At 38.4% G+C, this 15,929-nt stretch overlaps 1 protein-coding gene across 2 annotated transcripts in view; it reads left to right on the top strand.

The window, feature by feature from the left end:
- The window catches only part of STAT3 (signal transducer and activator of transcription 3), a 64,057-nt gene extending 57,502 nt beyond the window's left edge, over positions 1–6,555 (top strand). For both annotated transcript variants that reach the window (XM_081346521.1, XM_081346520.1), the window contains exons 22-24: positions 1,169–1,211; positions 3,197–3,309; positions 4,348–6,555. In XM_081346521.1, the coding sequence (XP_081202647.1) occupies positions 1,169–1,211; positions 3,197–3,309; positions 4,348–4,406 (215 nt within the window). In that variant the 3' untranslated portion in view covers positions 4,407–6,555. The remainder of the gene's footprint in view (positions 1–1,168; positions 1,212–3,196; positions 3,310–4,347) is intronic.
- The last annotated feature ends 9,374 nt before the right edge of the window (positions 6,556–15,929 follow it).

Below are 15,929 nucleotides of genomic sequence, written 5' to 3'. Positions count from 1 at the left end.
CATAAATATTGTTAGTGTACACCATAAATAGTGTATAAATTATATCTAAAGGGAGAGAGAGAAAGAATGCCTCCCAACGGGAAAAGAAAAACTTTTGACCTTCCTTTTTGACCTTACCTACTTTGTATTATCATTCCATCAGGTGACTAAAAATATTAAATATGGACCTTGGCTGCTGAAAGGATGCTTACATTGCAAAAAGGCACTGTGGAAATTGAGCCTTTTGGACTTTGGAGAAGGATTCTTAAAAGTTGCTGGCATTTTTTGTTTTTGTGTGGAGGGATACAGTATCTTCATGGGGAACTCTATGCAATCCTACATGCAGTATGGTTAATGCAAACTTGAAACCTAGTATGATTTACTTTTGAATAAATATATATACAATAACTGAAAATGGAGTCTTTAACCTATGAAGCAAGTCACACTCTACTCACTCTGTAAATCTCCTTCAAGTTGAACTTAACTCCTGATTTCTTTATGGATACATCTATGCCATTTTCTTGGGATAGAGTGGTTGGTTTATTCTCATATGGTCTCTCATACAAGTATTAAACAGGCCTGACTTTCTTTGGCTTCCATTTCAAACAAATCAGCCCTGCATATTTCCGTGAAGCCACCTAGGAGACTTTTTACTCACTACATTTGTTTTTCTCTGAAAAAAAAAGCTGATTTAATTTAGGATTTCTCTATAAAATCTTCATGTTAAATGTAGAAGTGAATGCTCTGTCAGCCACTTATACAAACCAGTAAATTTTCCTAGAGAGTCTTTTCTGATTTATTCTGGTGCTGTAGGAAAGACTCTTGGTGTTGATTGGTTAAAAACAAGCACTGGGGGGAAATGAAAAAAGCAATTTAAAAATAAGCCTTTAGAAATCTTGTCTGTTTTTGTTACAACCAAAGTTTACTTTGCAAGTCCAATCAAATGCGAAGGCAAGAAGCCTTCCATTAAACAAAATGGACCTACAGGTAAATTAAATATGCCTACAGGTAAATCAAGGTTTGTCAATTCACACCACCTAAATTCTGAGATAATTCTCTATTTGCTTTCTCCTCATCTACCTATTTCCAAATCTTTTTATTGGAAAAAAAAACGCAGTTTGAATAGGAGACCCTTTTTGCATTTTAAAATACACAAACTAATAGATATTTTTCTCTTGTTCACAAACAGGCGCTGCTCCATATCTGAAGACGAAGTTTATCTGTGTAACGCCGTAAGTATGCTTTCTTCACTAAAGCTAGGACCCATGGATTCTATCCTGCAATTACATAGTATTTGTTTATATCATTCTCCCCAGTTATCTGTGCTTCAATTATCCATGGTTTTTATCCCAAAGTAGATAATCTATAAATGAAAAGTATAGATAGCCCTCAGATTATGATCGCAATTAAACCCAAAATTTCCATTCCTAAGCGAGTTGTTAAGTGAGTTTTGCGTCATTCTACAGCCTTTCTTACTACAGTTGTTAAATTGATCGCTGCAATTGTTAAGTTAGTAGTATGGTTGTTAAGTGAATCTGACTTCCCCATTGACTTTGCTTGTCAGAAGGTCGCAAAAGGTGACCATATGACCCCAGGACATTGCAACCGTCATAAATATGAGTCAGTTGCCAATTGTCTGAATTTTCCTATGTGACCATGGAGATGCTGCAACAGTTATAAGTGTGAAAAATAGTCATAAATCACTTTTTTCAGTCCCACTGTAACTTCCAGTTGCCACTAAACAAATGGTTATAAGTTGAGGACTACTTGTAGCAAAATGAAGGGTTGGTGTTAATTTCAGAGCCTTTCCTTCTAGCAACATTCCTTGCTTCTGCTGAACAGATTAGAGATATAATTGCACAGAAACTTCTTAATTAAGCTGTAATGCAACTTGACACTATATAAAGACATTTTTATATACCATTCCCCTGATTGTGCTACCAAAATCCAATGGCACACTGATGGATTATAGCAATCCATTTTAAAACTAGATAAACACAAAATAGAGCAGACATGTCAAACACAAGGCCCGGGGGCCGGATCCGGCCCGCAAAGTGGTTTCATGTGGCCCACAAAGCCATCCTGGAAACAGTGAGGGAACGGCCCCCACTGCCTTGGCCCTGGCCCAGAGACCCTCCACCTGCCAGAGACCCTCGGATCTGTCCCACTCCTGCCCAGGCACCCATAGGCACCCTTCATGCGTACATTGTAGAGCTGGCCACGCCCACCCAGTAGGCCATACGCACTCTAGCCATGCCTACCCAGTAGGCCACGCCCACCCAGGCCATACCCACCCGGCCCCCCGAGGGCAACCGCAATGCTGATGCCCTCAATGAAATTGAGTTTGACACCCCTGAAATAGAGGGATGCGGTGGCTCAGTGGGTTAGGACGCTGAGCTTGTCGATCAGAAGGTTGGCAGTTTGGCGGGTCGAATCACGAGTGCCGCATAACAGAGTGAGTGCCTGTTACTCGTCCCAGCTTCTGCCAACCTAGCAGTTCGAAAGCACGTAAAAATGCAAGTAGAAAAATAGGGACCACTACGGTGGGAAGTAACAGCGTTCTGTACGCCTTTGGCATCTAGTCATGCCAGCCACATGACCACAGAGACATCCTCGGACAAGCACTGGCTCTTCAGCTTTGAAATGGAGATGAGCACCGGCCCCTAGAGTCGGAAACGATTAGCATGCATGTGCGGGGGAACCTTTACCTTTACCTTTTAAACACAAAATAAAACCTTCAATAATTGTCCCAAAGAAGGAAAAAACATTTTTTGTGTGTGATGCAATTAGTGGTGATTCTAAAATTCTCTTCCTGTCTCTGTTGTAATGAATGAAAAGCCATAAGCCTCCTTTGAGTCCAGTTTGATTCCTGGGGAATTCATAGACACATCTGGAATATAATATGCAAATAGATTACTGTTGCCTTCTTCCAGGATATTTTTAGCTGCCCAAAGCCTTGGGAGGTCTCCCAACAAGTGCTTAAAAGACTGATCCCTGCTTACCTTCTAAGCCCAAACGGCCATTTGCTGAGAGCACATTATAGCATCATCACCTTTCTACTAATGTCTTTACCAGTCTCTCTCAGAGGTATCGAGTAAGTGCATGAAACTCTGGAAGAGTCATTTCTGACCAGATCTTATACAGCTTCTAACTTTTGTGCCTTCTTGCTAACTCCTCTTCTTCCCCTCCCCTCCCCCGCCACATCCCACCTTTTCAGAACAACTTGCAGTAGCACTATTGAACTACCCATGTCTCCCCGCACACTTGAATCCCTGATCCATTTTGGAAGTAATGGTGAAGGAGCTGATGGAAATGCCAGCGGGCAATTTGGTGAGTGCATGCCTTATGGTTCAACTGTCTGTGATGATAGGGGATCACTTTGGTCCCTGCTGCTTTTGTAGTTAGGCAGTCATGCAAAGCAGGTTGGTGCGTTCTTAATTATCCAACTATCATTTAAACCTGAAGGAGGCAGCATTGTGTCTCCAGATTTTTGACACATCAGCTTAAATACTGCACACTCCTTTATTATGTACTTAGTTGCTACTGTATTTCACTCTGCAAACCATGATTGTTGACAGGATGTTCCAACCAGTTTTGCAAATCAGAATTTCATCTTTGTTTAATCTCAAAGGACAGTTTAAATGTAGTTTGTCCATTCACACAAAATGAGTAAATAAACTTACAAAACAAAACGTTTCCACTTGCCCAGAGGAGAGGGAGTACTTAAACATAACACTTGTTTATCATTTCCCAAAACATAGGAAAGAAATAATGCTTGAGGTGGGGTTAAATGGAAGTCCCCTCAATCGTTTAAAAGGATTATTGCTTAATTTTGATCAAATATTTGTTTGTGTGACAAAGTGAAATGTCCTGTTAATGAAGAGTTGGAATTGGTAGGAAGGGCAGACCAGGGGCAAAGCAAGAACAAAAATTAGCTATATTACACGAGGAATGACAGGAATAGCTGTGTTACAGAGTCTTAAGTTTCCATATTCTAGAATTAATGAGCAAGACAGAGGGTAAAATAAAATTTGTGGGACAGAAGTCAATGAAATTTAATGAAATAATTAAAGAACAATAGCCCATACCCCTCACAAATGTTTAATATTGAGAGATGAGAAACTCCAAAGAGAGAAAAAAGTGCTAGCAGAATAGTTCACAAGGATAAAAAATAGTGGCAAGTTGGCTAGAATAAAACTAATAAAATGTGAAGAGTAGCTTCATTTAACAAGGCAGTGGAAACAGCTCTTGAATGGAACATCTGGTAGACCACATTTCATCTGGCTTTTCAAAACCAAATCTGCCGAGCATATATATAGTTGCAGTGTGAAATTGGGTTGCATTCCTCTCCTTCTGTATCTCTTGCAGAGTCCTTGCAGGTATTCGACATGGAGATGACTGCTGAATGTGCCAATTCACCCATGTGATCACCATTTATAAACAGCTGACCATTTTTGGCTTCCCGGCATCAAACACTTACTCCCCTTAAAGCATCATGAAACTCAGACATCTCAGCTCTGCCTCAACAGGAGACATTTGATTGAGGGTCCTCCTTTAAATACACCACTGCTGGAGCTTCTTGCCTGATCTCAAGACAGATGGAGGGAAGAAATTCTGTTTAACTTTAGCTGTTATTTCCCAATGCCATATTTTTCATTATGTATACTGGTTATTAATGTAAGGAGTGAAAATTTTGTTCTAATGTTCAACTAGATCAAGAGTTCCTCCTCAACAGTGCTTTTTGGTCTTCTGCGCATTTTTATTGCATGGCACAAAAAGCTGTTTCTGTAATGCTACCTTCTTTAGTGCTCTATCCAGAAATAAAGCAGTTGAAATTGACAGGCAGGAGTCTGTTCAAGTAGCCCAGGGAGAGGAAAGTATATAGGAAGGGACACTTCTTAGAGATGAGTGTGCTTTTGTTTCTTTTCCGAAAGAATGTATTTTCTTTTGAACCCTTTTGTGATGATCAATATGCCTCAATAGAAAAATCCTGCAAGGGAAGGGCTAATAAAATCGCCAATAGTATGGTTACTTGGGCATCTTGAGCTTTGATGCTCCTACTGAAGACTTTAGAACATTCCATCTACACAGACTGCTAATACTCAAGTTTGCAGCACAAACCCTACTGGAAACAGTATTTGAAACTTAGTCATTCAACTGAAAAGTTAGTTCTCCCTCCACTTCCTTTCACCAAAAGATTTTGATCATAGGAAAACTTTTTACTGACTACAGTTTAAGGCATTGGATTGAGATAATGGGACAAAGGTGAAGTGATAGTTCAATGTTAGGTCCCATCACAAATTTGTTGTCAGCATGTAGTTCATAACTTTTATTATTATTTATTGCACTTTTATTTACTCTGCCCTAAAGGGACCTAGAACATTCACCCTTTAAAAGAAAGGGTGAGTTTCCCTCAAACAAAATTAAGAGGTGAATCCTGCCGATGAATAGTGACTGACCCATAGTCATCCAAATTTTATGGCTGAGTGGAATTTAAATTTGGCCTACAGGATAGATGTCCAATGTTTTAGCCTCTATGCCCTATTTCAAGTACTATATTAGTAACCAACAACAGGTGTTCAAAATTAGTTAAAAGAGATAGCTATCAGTATTTTTTCTTTCCCTCAGTAAGCTATATTGTTTAAAACTATTACTTTAAAAATCAATATTAGTAACATTCAAACAGTTTGTTGCCTTTCATTTCTATCAGCATTATTGGTCCTCTCCTTGTGTCCCCCTTCTCGTGTGGCTTTTTTAATTTAGCCCCAGCTGGAGCCAATGTTATTCAGTTGCTGCTTGGCTATTATAGTTTCTCAATTGTAGGAATTAGAGGCTTCTAATTCTGAAGATCCCACTCTAATCTCACTGTGGTTCAGTGGACTTGAAAAGTGTGATACAAGAAGATGATGAAAGAGGTTTGTTTCCAGTCATTAGAACAAGCGTTTGAAAACTGATGCTTTCCACATGTGCTGGACTTCAACTTTCTGGTTCAAGATGATGAAGTTCAACTGATCTGGAAAGCATTAATTTAAGGAAGACTGATTCAGAGGCATTGATTTGCAACATTCATACAGAAAATTGAATCATTGTTTGCTTTGCTTGTGGTTTGATGAATAAGCTACTGTAACTGTGGAAGCCAAATCCAAACATAGTTAGTGTAGTGTTTGAACCCAGGCATTTGCTGGACAAAGAGACAGAAAATTTTCTAGTCCAAACTGTTCTTTTCCCCTGCAGCTGGTTTTAGGGAACCTGCAGGTATGTTATAACCACAGTCTGTGGATAATGAGAGTTGTAATCCTACCTAGGCTTCTTCTCCACTTCACTGCCACAGTAGTCTTTTAGGAAGAGAATAATAATGTCTAGCCATGCTAAACTAGAATTGTTCCAGTGCTAAGCTGCCATCGTCTTTCCTAATTAGTAATTTTTGTGCCATTATTTCCCTGCTCAAATTGTTCAGTGTTTTCTTTTTGCTGTAGCAAGTTGCTCTTGAAGAACATAGCCATTTTAATTTCTTAGTATATTTTATTGCTGATTCTACAAGCTTCAGCTTTCTCATAAATAAATTCTGCTACTTTATTTCTCTGTTGGAGTCAATATTTTGTCTGTCAATAAATGGCTTATGACCCAAAGAAAATCAAATGATTGGTATGCACAGTAATGAAATTGCCCTAGAGAAGAGAAGAAACATTATATAGTCAATGACAGCCAGGAATAATTTTTTTTTCTATTGGAACCAAACTTATAATCACTTTTGGATGTTATGCTATGTACAGTTACCAGGATGAAGCAAAGCCACATTTAAATATGTCTGACTTGAAGTGCCACTTTTTAAGGGTCACATACTGACAAACTGGAATATGTGTAGACTTGGTAACTAGAATAAGAGGAGCTGGGAAATTAAATCCTATCCAGAAATATTGAAGGAACAAATTATGTCTAGTTTGGGGAAGGGAATGTTAGATTTAGAATGATAGTATTTTTTAAATAGATGATTAGACTACCTTGTTCTCTTCAGAGGATGGGATCAGGAAAGAAAAGATATGAAATTACATATTGTGCTGAGCCATGTTTAATTTAACCGTATTTTTTTAACAAGCCACAATGGCTGGTTCACAAATAGTGTCACAAAAATGAAGACTTTTCCATAAGCATTTCTGAAGTTTTTCAGGAATAAAGGTAGGTGTGAAATTTGAGCCAACAAAAGAATGAAAACAGAAAAGGTGATTGTCTTCCTCCCCCCACCCCTTTTTTTTAATGGCAAGCAGGCAGGCATGTAAACGGCTCTTCCATCATTTATTTATGGATGGTCTCAGAATATCACTGATCACCTGTAGTAGAAATGACAGGAGGAAATGCTGCCTGAGTTGAGATTTCCACTAGAAGTTGAAGAGCCAACTTATGATTCTGATTTAAATTCGGAATCTGATTTAATCTCAACTTTAGTGGCTCCGCAAGGTCAGTGGCTGAACTGGAAGCATCAACCTGTGTTGGCTATGGATGCTGAAACCTATAGTCCAATTAACCGAGAAAATCTTGGGAGATGTTTCTTCTATGGATCATGCTCTAAAAGTCTAAAGTAGCAACTGAGTTTTAATTTAAAAGATCCTTCATCTATCTTGACAGAGGATGCTGGGCTCTGTGAACTTTGTGAAGGACTGTGAGGTGTCAGGATAATTAAATTCTCCTGGGCTGCTTTCAGTTAGACATATGTTTAAATGGCATAGACACCAACCATAATTTCTAAAAATGCCATGAAACAAATATCTTCTGAAGTTTTCTATCCATTGAGGACACATCTACTATAACCACATATCATCTGCTGAAGAAAGTTCTACAATAAGGGAGATGGTGGCAAATGTTCTGGAATGAGGACAGGCAACTTTAAGGATGGGACAGAGAAACCAAGCAAGAATATTCTGTACTTAAAGCCAAAAAATAACCCTGATGCTTTTAATTTTTTTCTGGCAGAGATTCTTTAACTTTAAACAGCTGGACATCCAGAAATAGCATATATTGTGATCCTTGGTGTAGCAATGTAGTTATGGAATGCTTTATCTAAGTTGACTATATTAAAAGCCCAACATGCTTACTTTACTTATATATGAGTAAAGTGGACAGTTGTAAACGGTATAACTGCAAATGGAAGTTTATAATTTGAATGCCAGAGGCATGAGAAAAAATGAATGGTTAAAGTGAGAGTTCCCTGAAGTGGAATACAATTAATGATTTCACAGATACATCCATGTCATTTTCTTGGCCACCATATGATGTAATTAGTGCTTTATCTTGGGTGTTTTTTTAAACTTCATTCTAATATACGATGCTAAAATTCTTTACTAGCCTCCCATCCAGATAATAATCAGATCTAACCCCACATAATTTTTAACATGAGTCAAGATTGGTAGCTTGGTTATTTCTTGCTTAAAAAGGATAAAATTTGAGGCCAAGTACCTATTCCTAGTTTTGGGAAATACCAGCATTTTAACAGGTCTTTCTGCCCTCAAATGGAATTGCTAACATTGCAACATTTAAAACTGAGTCAATATAACTTTTTAAAAAAACCAAACACACCAATATTTGGCAATTGATTCTGATAAAGTATGATTCTATGGGAGAGAAAAAAAAATAAATTTAAAAATTAAATTTAAATTTAAAACAGTTTCAAGTAGGCCATGGCTCTCAATAAAATATAGTTGAGAGATGCACTAAGAAATGGAGAACTCCGTCCATCTTTACTCCATGCCGGGTCAAGTTAGAAGAATCAGAGTTAGCAAATATGCAAGCATAAAAGTGCAATCTGGCTGGAACAGGCTTTCCTCCTTGCTATAATCATAATCCACATAAGGGTGACTTGGTAACCTACCACTTGCATTAAAATAAACTAAAACAAACTCTTGTTCCAAAGAAGAGAGTGCCTGATTTGGGTCAGTACAAGGACAAAAGATTTAAAACTTGTCTAATCCGCTCAGGTATTTTATTTTTAAAAGCCTGTAAGATAAGCAATATAGTAATTGGAAAAGGAGTGAGACTGCATTTTGATAGGTCCTGTTTCTGAAAAGACCAAGGCTAGAAAAGGGTTTCCTTTCCTTTTTGACCTCAACAAATGAGATAGATATGTGCAGGAGAAATTGGTCATTTACACAATACCATCCAGAGCAACTGAACTTTGCTTAGTTACAGTGAAATCTGGAATAGCAGTGTATTTTTAATTAAAAATTAAAAAGTGCTGATCTACACATTTACAATGAACAAGTCTATGAATCAGATGAAATTTCACTTACAAATTGAGGCCTGTGTGAATGCAGCCACATATGCCTGTTCTAGATGTAGGCACACAAATCCACCACCCCAAACTAGCCATTGCCAAACTGACCATTGCCTCTACAAGACTTCAGAACTTGGCCAAATTCTGGGCTAAATTCAGAAGTACTTCCAAATTCCATGCCTGTTTACTTCTGAAGAATATTGCTGGAAAGGAGCTAAATCCTTAGTGTTGTTGTCTTTTCATCAAAGAAAATTTGATCAATTTGAATTAAGTTAAAGGTTTGTTGGCTCTTTGTGGCTCCAATACAAATATTTATTCTGATGGTGACATTTATTAATCTTTCACTTTGGTCTCCATCCAGTTGAGCCTTAAAAATTTCATTAACCAAAAGGACACATAGAGAAGCACTTGGTCATTTTTCTCTCCATATTATTCATTATCTTTAAAGAAAAGTATCAACTGTATAACAGTAACAATGTCTGCTAAGGTAGGAATTACCGTAGGCATCCGTATTCCCTCTCCTCAATGTATCTATATAATTTATTTACTCAATCATTGGTCTTGCATTATAAAATATTGTGTTTTATATACAATTAAATAACATTGAACATTAAAACTTCAGTCTATAAATAGCACACAGGAATTACCAAAAATAAAAGCTCCCAACAAAGCAAACATGAATATAATCTTGCTCATTGACTGTCCTGTAACACAAAGTGGATTTTTAAAAATACCCCTCCTCTAGGTGAGATGGGCAGCACACAAATCTGATAAATATTTAACAGGTCTTTCTGCCCTCAAATGGAATTGCTAACATTACAACATTTAAAACGGAGTCAATATAACTTAAAAAAAAGCAAACTAAGGTTTAGCAACTAATTCTAAAAATTAGTTCAGAGATAGAAAAAAAATTAATTTTTTTAAAAATAGATTTAAATAAGCCAGGGCTTTTAATAAAATGTACTGGAGAAATCAGAAGAAAATCCTTTCATATTTATCTTATAAGTAAATAAATAATCTGAAAATGACAGCACAGAGAAGAAGACTTCCTGTGCAGAAAAGCTTCTCTCAGAGTGAAAGAATTGGCAGATTGATTCAGCCCTGTGTAAGATGGAGTCCCTCCATCAAGCAGCTCTTTCTTTCCAAGTAGAAATCCAGACTTGATTTCAAGACAGATTTGTTTTTGCTAGCCCTCAGGAACCAGCTTGGTTTACAACCTCCTAGCCAGTTTCCCCCACTGACTTTCTGGGGAAGTTAGGAGGAAAGATTGCAAAGGGTGATCACATGTCTGCAGGACAATGCAACAGCCGTAGTTTTGGGCACAGCTTCTAAGTCCCTTTTTTCAGCATTGTCATAATTTCGAATGGTTACAAAACAAATGGTAAATTCGCAAAGATTACCTGTATTACTTAAACTCTCATTAAAAGCAAGAGCAACTGCCATGAAGCTGGGGTACCCAAACCCTTCCCCTAACTTTTTGCAGGACTTTCTCTCTACAATACATCAGAAATCAGAATTAGGCTCAGGTTAACCGTATTGTTGAAGACTGTAGGAACTTCCAGGAAGCAAACAGAATCATAATTCAGAGGCCATGTTCAAATGGAGGCTAGAGTTATCATATATACACTATAATGATAGAGCACCTAGATTTTCCTGAAATGTGAATATCCACCTTTCAAATGGTCACCAGCATAAATTGTATCATGTCAATCAATCAATCAATCAATTAGAATAGAGCTGGAAGGGATCTTGGAAATCTTCTAGTCTACCCCCTGCTGAAGCAGAAGACCCTATACTATCTCAAACAAATGATTGTCCAATCTCTTCTTTAAACCTCCAGTGATTAAGCACCCACAACTTCTGAAGGCAAGCTGTTCCACTGGTTAATTGTCCTCACTGTTAGGAAGTTTCTCCTAAATTCCAGGTTGCTACTCTCCTTCAATAGTTTCCACCCATTGTTTCTTGTCCTGTCTCTGATGCTTTAGAAAATAAGTTGACCCCCTCCTCTTTGTGGCAACCTCTCAAGTATTGGAATACTGCTATCATGTCACTCTAGTCCTTTTTTTTTAGACTAGCCAAATCCAAATTCTGCAATCATTCTTTAGGCTCCAGACGTTTAATAATCTTAGTTGCTCTTCTTTGCACTTTTTCCAAAGTCTCAACATCTTTTTTGTAATATGTGACCAAAACTGGATTCAGTCTTCCAGATGTGGCCTGACTAAGGCTTTACTACTAATACTTCACATGATTGTGATTCTATGCCTCTATTGCAACAGTTCCTGTGCTGTGGACATAACATAACTTGAGGCATGTATATTTCTGCAGAAGATATTTTATACTGTTGCGAAAAAATTGTGATGATATATATGTATATGTATAATATCTCCATATATTACTTCACACATTCTGTTTTTGCCTTTGAATCAGTATGGATTCCTGAGCACTTATCTGGACTAATTTTTGCAGTTTTCTTAGCAAACGTTTTTGAAGTGGTTTGCCATTGCCTTCTCCATAGGAGTGAAAGAGTGACTTGCCCAAAGTCATCCAATTGGCTTCATGTCTAACGTGGGACTAGAATTCATAGTTTCCTGGTTCTAGCTTTAGGACTACTCAAAACTGGCTAATACTTTACATATATAAACCTATTAAGAGCACACAATTATATTTTGCATATATTGGATTAAGCTTCCGTTTGAAAATTTGGGGACATCTGGCCTCCTTTTTTCTGGAAGCGTTAAATGCTAAGATGGATTCACGAGGCCTTAAGAGTTTCTTTCACTAACTCTCATGATTGAGGAAGGGCTGAGTCTCTGGATCTCACCATTTTACACAATTCTCTTTATTGAGCAGGGATTGGAGAAGAGTTTGGCAAGGACAATGTGACAAAAATGTATTTCCAACTATTTACCAACCACTCTTTCTGACCTCACATACGACCAGAACATGTTGTAGGATAACAATTTCACAAGTACAGAAAGCCCAAAAGGTATAAGCTTATTCAGCAGTGACTATTGAATCTTGTCCACGAGAACAGACACACCAGTTGGATGATTGTTGTTGTTGTTAGTTGCGAAGTCGTGTCCGACCCATCGCGACCCTATGGACAATGTTCCTCCAGGCTTTTCTGTCCTCTACCATCTTCTGGAGTCCATTTAAGCTCACGCCTACTGCTTCAGTGACTCCATCCAGCCACCTCATTCTCTGTCGTCCCCTTCTTCTATTGCCCTCAATCTTTCCCAGCATTAGGCTCTTCTCCAGTGAGTCCTTCCTCCTCATTAGGTGGCCAAAGTATTTGAGTTTTAGCTTCAGGATCTGGCCTTCTAAAGAGCAGTCAGGGTTGATCTTCTCTAGGACTGACCGGTTTGATCGCCTTGCAGTCCAAGGGACTCGCAGGAGTCTTCTCCAGCACCAGAGTTCAAAGGCCTCAATTCTTTTGCGCTCAGCCTTTCTTATGATCCAACTTTCACTGCCATACATTGCAACTGGGAAGACCATAGCCTTGACTATACGCACTTTTGTTGACAGGGTGATGTCTCTGCTTTTTAGTGTGCTATCTAGATTTGCCATGGCTTTCCTCCCGAGGAGCAAGCGTCTTTTAATTTCTTGACTACAGTCCCCATCTGCAGTGATCTTGGAGCCCAGGAAAATAAAATCTGTCACTACCTCCATTTCTTCCCCATCTATTTGCCAGGAATTGAGAGGGCCGGATGCCATGATCTTGGTTTTCTTAATGTTTAGTTTCAACCCAACTTTTGCACTCTCCTTCTTCACTCGCAACAAGAGACTCTTCAGTTCCTCTTCACTTTCTTCACTTCACTTTGGATGATTATAATGCTTAAAAATAAGAATGTTCTGTATCAATTTCTTGTCAGCTTAATGTATGGTTTTATCTTACAAGATTAAGCTTTGCATTTGTTGCATATGCATTTTGTTTACTATATAGTCTTTTGCAATGCTATCTCCTTTCCCCATCCTAGAATATTCCAACAGGTGTACAGTATTAATTTATTTCAAGGAGGGGTGTTTGTACATGTTTTGTCCATTTGGGGATAATGGAAAGGGGCCTTTATTTGTCCCTGTGAGAAGGAAAGCTGCCTAGAAAATGGCCAACACCTCTGCTATTCTTTGGCCATCTCATTCCTTAATGGAACTGATTCAGAATACTGGATTGCATAATCGCCAGCAACTAGACTATTGCCATTGCTTTTACTAAATTGTAGCAAAGGCCTACAATGTCCATAGCTAAGGCCATGGTGAAATTCATAAAGTTTTGAGAGAGAGAAAGAGAGAGAGAGAGAGAGAGAGAGACAGAGAGAGAGAGAGACAGAGAGAGAGAGAGAGAGAGAGAGAGAGAGAGAGAGAGAGAGAGAGAGAGAGAGAGAGAGAGAGAGAGAGAGAGAGAGAGAGAGAGAGAGCTTTGTACTGAAGAACTAGAACTCTCAGCCTTTGGTTTCTAGCCTGGTGATTTAACTATAAATCAATCTGACTTTCTCCAAGTGAATTAGTCTAATATATCTCATTATGCTTGTACATCTATAGGTAAATCTCAGTTTTACATATGCAATTCCCAATTAGCCAGAGTCAGAGTAGTGCCTGAATTGTGGCACTGTGTTTATAGAGGTGGTATCAATCATTCATGAAACTTAGATCTTCCTTCCGTCTGTCTCCCTGCTTTAGTATTTCATATTATGCCATGATTTCTAAAGAAACATAGCTGGGGAGTCATCAAACAATAAGAGGACCTAATGACTAACTTTGTAGATGGCCCCCGGATCACATATTTGAACCTCTCCATCAGGAGCCTTGCAAAGCTTTTATGCCATAATGTGTTGAAGGTTGTCTTTTCTATTTCTGCTGAATCTTGGGTGACTCATGGCTAATGACCACCATTCTCCTTCTTTCTTCCTGTTGGGATAGTATTTACTGGTATATGGTTAGGAAAATGAGCATAATTTTGCGTCGTGTGAGAAAAGGATAGCAAAGGTTACCTTGGAAACCATAGAAGCTAACTGAGGGAGGAACAAACAGAATGAATGTCTATTAGGCAGCCAGAAGTGAAAAGCAGAATGGAAAACACACTTATGTGATACAGCTTTTTTTTGTCTTGATATTGTGCTGGCTGGGGATGATAGGAGTTCTTACTGTACTAAGGGAAAAAGGTAGACTTAGGGATCATTTGCATATCTGCTTCCCCACTAACTCCCTGGCCCACTGCGAAACCAGCTTCTGGTCATCTTTTCTTACTTTGTTTCAATAATGGTGCTTTTCAGCTTCTGCCAGAACAAGCCATGCCAAGTAAATAGTTCCAAAACAGGTTTAAGGCATTGACCATCAAAGTCATTTACTTTTTGGCAGTAGGAAACTCAGGGGCTCTCTCACTGAGACAAAAGTGGTATCTCTAACTTCTCTTGCCAACCATGGATAACAGGACAAATGGGGTGAGTGAGTAGGAGGAAGTGAGTCTTTTGACTGCTAGTTCTCTTGCCAGCCTCCAATAGCCCTTTCACCCCACAAAATGGTTGAAAAGCCATCATCCTATTTCCTTTCCACAAGGAAAGTTGACCTCTTCAGTCAGTATCCTTATAAGAAAATCATAGAGGTTTACCACAGGAATGCCAGCCATAAGGCCCTGGGGTAAGTTACCACCTTCCTCAGCTTTGCTGCTGCAGTATTTAAATACTTAGAGGAGTATTTAAAACATGTGCCCCAGTGCTCTTTCAGAGATAGGTTGCCTCTTGACCTATTCTACACCATGAGGAAAGTTTATGACCATAGCGACAAGAATTCGTTCATTTCCCCTGCTTGAACATTGCTTGTCCTGTGGGCAACAAAGTGATATCATCAGAATTTAACTAGCTCGATCCTCACTTCTTACTTTCAGACTAGATATTAGAAGTGGCTTATATGGAGGCCAGCATTGATTCAAGAGCCAAATTGCCAGTTTCTGATACTTTATAATCTTATTTTTGACAAAGCTTGGCTGTGTTGCTTAATAGTGAAAACAGCCAGAAGATTTCTGGTTGAAGAAATAAATCCCACCCCATTGCAAATCTTGAGGTCTTACTGTACCTGGAAACTTTTGGGGGTGGTTGTTTCTAGTTACATAAAGATATATACTCAGAAAATGAATCTGCAGGACAATCTTCTCTAACTTGGGGTATCCTGAAAGCATTGACTAATACTGGAGAAGCTTCTGATAAGTTTAGAAAGAATACTGGAGGATATAATTTCCAGTAACAGAAATGTACATCTTCTTCAAGGAAATTATTATATAGCATTTAGTCCCAATAAAAATTAAGATCTCCAATCATGACAACAAAAAGAGGCATCTTTCTTTTTTTCTTTTTTTTTTGGGGTGTGTGTGTGTCCTCTACAGTTATCATCCAGTACCTTTGCAGGGCTATGAAAAGGGCTACAGATCATAGAAGTGCAGTGTTTGGCATCTCAGTATTAGTTAACCAAATAGCCAATGAATCTTTCCTGAATCCATCTATGGATTCCTAGCTCCTATCTAAGAATTTGTCATATTACAAGTTGCCTGAATCCATTGCATGGCTGATTTGTATGTATTACTACACAGATTGCAAAGAAGGAATTGTAAGCTTTTCCTGATATTGTAAACAGCTTGCCTTTTCCAAACTCGATTTATGTCTGATTTTTTTGTGAAATGAAATTCTCAAGTGAG

Source organism: Vipera berus (genome assembly GCF_964194415.1).
Source record: "Vipera berus genome assembly, chromosome: Z".
Lineage (NCBI taxonomy): Eukaryota > Metazoa > Chordata > Lepidosauria > Squamata > Viperidae > Vipera > Vipera berus.
Note: the sequence above shows the minus strand (reverse complement) of the source record. Positions and strands in the feature narration are given on the sequence as shown.